Below are 6,579 nucleotides of genomic sequence, written 5' to 3' on the forward strand. Positions count from 1 at the left end.
GCTTTTTCGGAGCTGTCCCATCTAGGCATCTGTCCATCCACCTGGTTTCCTAACTTGTCCAAATCACCTTGAGCCACCCAATTTTCTACTTTTTCCATCCCATGATCTGCACCATTGGTGTGATCACCTTCACTGGACTTCACCAGCGTTTCCCTTGTTTCCTCCGTTGGCATCTGTGACCGTTCCATTCCTACCATCCCATTCGAATGGTTGCTACTATCATTTCAAGGTTTGCTTCTTTCATTGTTTCCCTTATATGTGTCGTTGGCTCTAAGCCAATCACCATACTGGGGTTCTTGGCTCTGTGCATCTATTGGTACTGCACAATGTCTAGCATCATGACCAATCCTTCCACAATAAAAATATATTACAGGGAGCCTCTCATATTTGAAGGTGACCCACAGTCTTGCACCTTCTGGACTTGTGATGTACCCACCTCTTCGCAGAGGCTTGTCCACCATCAGCTCTACCCGAACCCTCATAAACTTAGCTTGGTCAAAATGCCAAGATCTTGTATCAGTCTCCACATATCTTCCCAGCCTGCTTCCTATGTCTTTCCCAGTGTCTTCTGACATATGCTCAAATGGCAATCCCCAAATTTGGAGCCAAAAAGGGGAGTGTGTAAACTCCATGTTTGCTGCAGTCAGTCCCTTATTCTATCACCAGAGAAGCAGTAGGTTGTTATCGAAATTCCAAGGGCCATTTTTTTCCACCCATTCCATCTGATATTGAGAGCTGAATTTGAATTGGAGAATGCCGTTACCCACCTCAACGATTCTGAGGTCTGAGCCCATCTTCCATGCCGATCTTAGTGTGCTCTTCAAAGCACGTTGATTCTGCTGCCTATTGGCCTGTAGCCTACCAAAAAGGCTTAATGCACATTCCTCTAAGATTTTTGGTCTACTTTGGTTTGTGATCTGAATGTCTTCTTCTTCTTCCTTAGTGAGTTGTAGATTTTGGATGCTATCTAGTATTGTTTGCTCCATCCTAGTCGACTGAGGGTTGGCCACCACCTGTGATTGGCGGCGCTGCCAAAAGAAAGAGCCCTGAGGGAGGAAGATAGCTCTTACCATAGAGAGAGAGAAGGGACTCCTACTAAGGGAGAGGAAAACTACTACCAGATGTGTTTTCTTGGTGATTGTAGTAATAATTACCTTAATTAGTCCTGTTGTTTCTTGTTTCAGTTTGTGTTTCGAATTGCGATGGACTGTGGTCCGTGGAGCAGTTTTGTTTTGTTTGTGCTGTACCGCATTGGGTTGTTCATGAATTCTTGTTTTTTGTTCTTTGTTAATGAAACTATCACTGATTCATTAAAAAGAATTTGCTATTAGATTTCCATGAATTATTGTGTAAATTTAAGAAAACACATGTGATTGATCTTTCTTTTATATATATAAAAGAAATGCTAAAAACAACCTAGAACAATATTTACATCCCTCAAATGACCCATTTTATGGCTTAACACAATTTTAAACCAATATTAAGTCCAAATATACATGATTAGCCAAATTTTATATTGCATGAACATAACATAAAACTAAAGCAATTAAATAAAAGCAACATAAAAGATGCAAAATAAGAAATGGCAAACCACACTAAAAAACCAAGACCTGTTTTCGAAAAGGAAACTGAAGTCCCTAGTCAGTGGCAGCTCTAGGAATTTTTTCTAGGGTTGTCATTAAAAAACTTAAATTATACAAAATTTAATAAAAAGATAGCTTCATATATTGACAAAAAAAAAAAAAAAAAAAAAAAAAAACCCAAATACATAAAATCTTATGATTTTTTTCTACGAATTTTTTTTATTGTAAAATTGTAGCACGATAATCTCATTATCAATGTTGCAAGTTACATCTCTTTCAAAATTTTAGTTAAATAAAATTTTTCTTGGATTTTTCTTTTTGTTTGTAAGGGCCCAATATATTGTTAAGAGAACCAAAGTTTGATTACAAACTTAGTTGTAACCTAAGATTATAACTTTCACTAAACAAATTAATATAGCTACATATTTTGAAAATCTAGCCCCAATATATTGTTATGAGGACAAAGTTTGATTACAAACATAGTTGTAGCCTAAGACTACAACTTTCATTAAACAAATTAATATAGCTACATATTTTGAAAATCTAATTGTTGAATTGTATGCTCCTTAAAACACATGTCAAATTTTTTGTTACTCGAATATTATTTACTATTTGATCTATAAACTTATTTTTTGCATATAATTTTAGACTACAAAAACTCAAAATTTAAACATTTGATTGATGAAGTAAGCTATTGATCCTTGATCTTCTTGAAGTTTTGCAAGTATGGAGGATATAAGAAAAAAATGTATTCTAATTGTGGATTTTTCAAAATTCATATCCAATAAATAAAAAATTGAGTGGAGTGGTAACTTTAGTCTATCGTCAATTTTGTTGCTAAACTTTGTCCAAAGTTTAATTATATTGGGCCTAAAAAAATTTAGGGAGGTCACACATTTTTTTTAGGGTAAAAAAATCATAATTTTTTTAAAATTTATATATAAAAATGATTTTTTTTTCCAAATCAGGGTGGTCACAGGTGGTCCTGTGACCATCTTGGCTTTAACGTGGAGCTACCCCTATCCCCAATGAAAGACCTCTCCCCCTACACCACCATTGAAATCTCCACTAGTATGAATCATTGCAGTATAAAGATGACTATAAACCCTTCAAGCCTATATTTTCCTATGTACTTAAGCCCTTCAAGAGCAACTGATTTTGCAAAGTCCTTTGTTCAACTAGTTTCCGGAGTCTCCCCATGGAGCCGGCAATGGTAAGCCACTAATTTTCTTGAATTTGTAGATTATGCTCCAAATGTTTTCTACTCATTTAAGAAGCTCACAACACTTGTTTTTACATGGAGGTGAAAGTTACAAATTTCTCTCAAGGATATCAATGGTGAGAGAAATGAAGAAGAGAGAAGGTAAGGGTTTTGTATATAGATAGCTTGTTAGAAATCTGTTTTGACACTTGTCACATTTGTATTGGTTAGCTTAGTAGTTAGTTATTTTAGTTTTGTTTCCTACCTCTCTGCTCCTCATATATAAAGGACAAAGCTCAAATATTTAATACACATGAGAATCATTCATACAAATTCTCACTTGCTATCTTCACGGAGCCATGTCTTCACAAGTTGTCCAGATCCCGCAATTAGCTCCAAATTGCATCCACCACTCACTGGTTTTTTCCAATGCTTCCCATATGCACCAAAGCTTCTCTCAACAATCAGAATGGGTGAGGTAAGTGTTTGGGTTAAGAACCTTTTTAGGATATGTAGATGGAGAGGTAGGAGTAAAGGAAACTTTAGAGAAATAGTGTAGATGATTGTGGGTAAACAATCTCTAACTCAGTAACTCTCAAGTGTTTGGCTAGGGTTTTCTCTCTCAAATGTTTCTTGGAAAAACTCCTTATTCTTCTTACAATTTCGTGGGTAATAAGGGTTTGTATAGTATTGGTAAAGGTATGTGAAAAGGCATACTTAAAAACATCAGGTAGAAAGTTTTGCGAGTCACTCGCAACTTAGCTTGAGTCACAAATGACTTGCGAAATCTAGCCTGGAAATGACTCTTTAAATTCCAGCATATGCTTCTTACGCGGTCTTTTTGTGGGTTGGCACTCGCGAGACAGTCGCGAGCTAGTCGTGAATTCTATCTTCACAAGATCTTCACCAAACTCTCACACACAACCCTTACATTAAATTCTACAAAAATACAGGGAAATGATTGAACAGAAATACAATCAAATTTGACACAGAATTAAAGATAACATAAAATATAGTTGTAAATCACAACTTTACAATTCTTTTGGTACAAAAGGTTAAAAACTTCATGACTTAGCTTCTAGAACTTGTTTTGTTTCTAAGGATGTAGTTTTTAAGGAGTCCATTTTTCCTTTCAAGCATTGCTCTTCAAAATCTAATTCAATTCCCTCTTCCTCTTCTCATTCCATGTTTTCTATGCAACTTGTTATACCAAAGTCTAGATCACCTTCTGTTTCTGCAGAATTCGCACCTAACTTCACTACTGATATAGCTACACCTCCTGATGAGTTTCTTGACCTTGTTCATGATAATTCTGACCTAGATCACTCCACTCCTACTTTAGTTGACCTTGTTCATCTTATTGAACAACATCCTGCCCCTCCACCAGTTCCTTAACACTAAGAAAATCCACTAGACTTTATAAAGCTCCCACTTATCTTCATGATTATCATTGTAACCTTGTTTTGCTCATGGGTCAGCCTCAGCTTCCTTTACTTAGTCACATGATTCCACTGCTTCTAATGATTCAGGTATACTCTATCCCATCTCATCTACTCTGTCCTATGACAAGCTTTCCACTGGTCATAGGGCTTTTTCTATTGCCTTATCCATTTCTAAAGAACCTGACTCTTATGCTTAAGCCATTTTGGACCCTAGATGGCAAGATGCCATGAAAGTTGAGATTGATGCTTTTTAGGCAAACCATGCTTGGGTTATATGTAAGCTTCCTTCTGATAAAGTTCCTATAGGGTGTAAATGGGTTTACAAAGTGAAATTGAAGGTTGATGGTTTTGTGGAAAGGTATAAGGCACGCTTGGTAGCTAAGGGGTACACTCAGACTGAAGGCATTGATTTCTATGAAACTTTCTCTCCAGTGGTTAAGTTTGTAACAATTAAAACCTTGCTAGCCTTGGCTACTGTCTATGGTTGGCATTTGACATAACTTGATGTCAACAATGCTATTTTGCTTCGTGATCTCAATGAAGAAGTTTGCATGGTTCCTCCTCCTAGATTTGGCAGCAAGGGGGAGGTTTGTAGACTCATTAAATCTCTCTATGGCCTTAAACAGGCTAGCAGACAGTGGTTTGCCAAGCTGTCCTCTACAATTGTGGATCATGGATTTGTCCAATCCAAGTTAGACTATTCTATCTTCACTAGAGTTTAAGGTGGTTCTATCATCATTATTCTGGTATATGTTGATGATATATTAATTGCAAGCAATGATGTAGATGTAGCGAACTCTTTTAAGCAGTTTTTGGACAACAAGTTCAAGCTTAAGGACCTGGGAACTCTTAAATACTTCTTAGACCTTAAGGTAGCTAGAATTGCAAAAGGCTTGTCTTTGTGTCAGAGGAAATATACTTTGGAACTTCTGGCTGATACAAGTTTGTTGGCTAGTAAACTAGCAAGTATACCTATGGAGCAATCTACAAAGTTTAGTAGCACTATTGGTGATCCAGTTTCAGATCCCTCACTGTATAGAAGGTTTATTGGCAAGCTTCTCTACTTGACCTCGACAAGATTTGACAAATGTTATTCAGTGCATAAGTTGAGCCAATTTATAAGTTCGCCTAAGGTGCCTCATCTACAAGCAGCTTATAGAATACTATCAAGTATTTGAAGAAGACACCAGGACAAGGCTTGTTTCTTTCTGCATAATCAGATTTGTGTTTGAAATCTTATTGTGATGTTGACTGGGCTGCTTGCCCCTGATACTAGAAGATCCATTATAGGCTTTTGTGTTTTTCTAGGAGATTCCTTGATTTCCTGGAAGTGTAAAAAGCACCAAGTTGTCTCAAGATCCTCAGTTGAATCTGAGTATAAGGCTATGACCAAAGTGACTAGTGAGATTGTTTGGCTTATTGCCTTGCTCAAGACCTTTGGGTTGAATCATACACAACTTGCTTTTTTGTATTGTGATAGTAAAGTAGCTTTGTCTATTTCTGCAAATCCAGTATACCATGAAAGAACAAAACATGTTGAGATTGATTGTCACTTCATTTTGGGAGAAAATTCAAGATGGTGTGATCAAGACTTTCCACGTTCCAACAAGAAATCAAATATCAGATTTCTTCAGTAAAGCTCTTAGGCAAAAACAATTCTTTCACCTTCTTTCCAAGATGAACTTGATCAATATATACAGTTCATCTTGAGGGGGAGTGTTAAACTGTGTTGAATGAAGGATGAAGGAGGAACTACTTAAACTATAAGTAGTTTAGGATAAGTGAGCATGAACGACATGTCGTTTTGTATATAGATAGTTTGTTAGAAATCTGTTTTGACACTTGTTATCTTTGTATTGGTTAGCTTTGGAGTTAGTTATTTTAGTTTTGTTTCTCACCTCTCTGCTCCTCATATATAAAGGACAGAGCTCAGATATTTAATACACATGAGAATCATTCATACAAATTCTCACTTGCTATCTTCTTCTCTCACTCTTTCTCTATGATTCCCAAACCTCCATTGTTGGAGCTTGATCTTGATTGCAAGATTTCAACATGAGGTTTAATATATGCTTATTTGGCTCATTAGGTATAGTTTTCAAAATTATAACTTTTTTCTTTTCTACTAAATACAACTTATTCCAACTTCTTGAACTAAAACGGACCTGTCATTAGCCTAAAAAAAGTTAATCTAGTAATTAACATGACAAAGAATTTTAGTCATTCCATTTATTAATTTTTATTTATTAATAATTTGATAGATATAATGGGGATGAAAGGTTTGAATCTTGAATGATTTCGTTAGAAATGTTGGGAGGTGCCAGTTGAGCTACAAAGCTCTTGACTCATTTAT

The 6,579-nt window shown here is 36.0% G+C and overlaps 1 protein-coding gene across 1 annotated transcript; it reads right to left on the reverse strand.

The window, feature by feature from the left end:
* Nucleotides 1-224: 224 nt before the first annotated feature.
* On the reverse strand, nucleotides 225-986 carry LOC126696124 (uncharacterized). Its single transcript, XM_050392908.1, has 2 exons — nucleotides 768-986; nucleotides 225-656 (listed from the first exon to the last, which is right to left on the reverse strand). Exons 1-2 carry the CDS (start codon nucleotides 984-986, stop codon nucleotides 225-227), a joined length of 651 nt encoding a protein of 216 aa, XP_050248865.1.
* Nucleotides 987-6,579: the final 5,593 nt, after the last annotated feature.

This window comes from Quercus robur, chromosome 8 (assembly GCF_932294415.1).
Source record: "Quercus robur chromosome 8, dhQueRobu3.1, whole genome shotgun sequence".
Taxonomy (NCBI): domain Eukaryota; kingdom Viridiplantae; phylum Streptophyta; class Magnoliopsida; order Fagales; family Fagaceae; genus Quercus; species Quercus robur.

Coding starts and splice junctions, on each gene's coding strand:
- LOC126696124 (XM_050392908.1), bottom strand. CDS start 986: ATGGAGCAAACAATACTAGATAGCATCCAAAATCTACAACTCACTAAG. Junction 657..767: donor CAGACCTCAGAATCGTTGAG/GTGGGTAACGGC, acceptor CTCTGGTGATAG/AATAAGGGACTGACTGCAGC.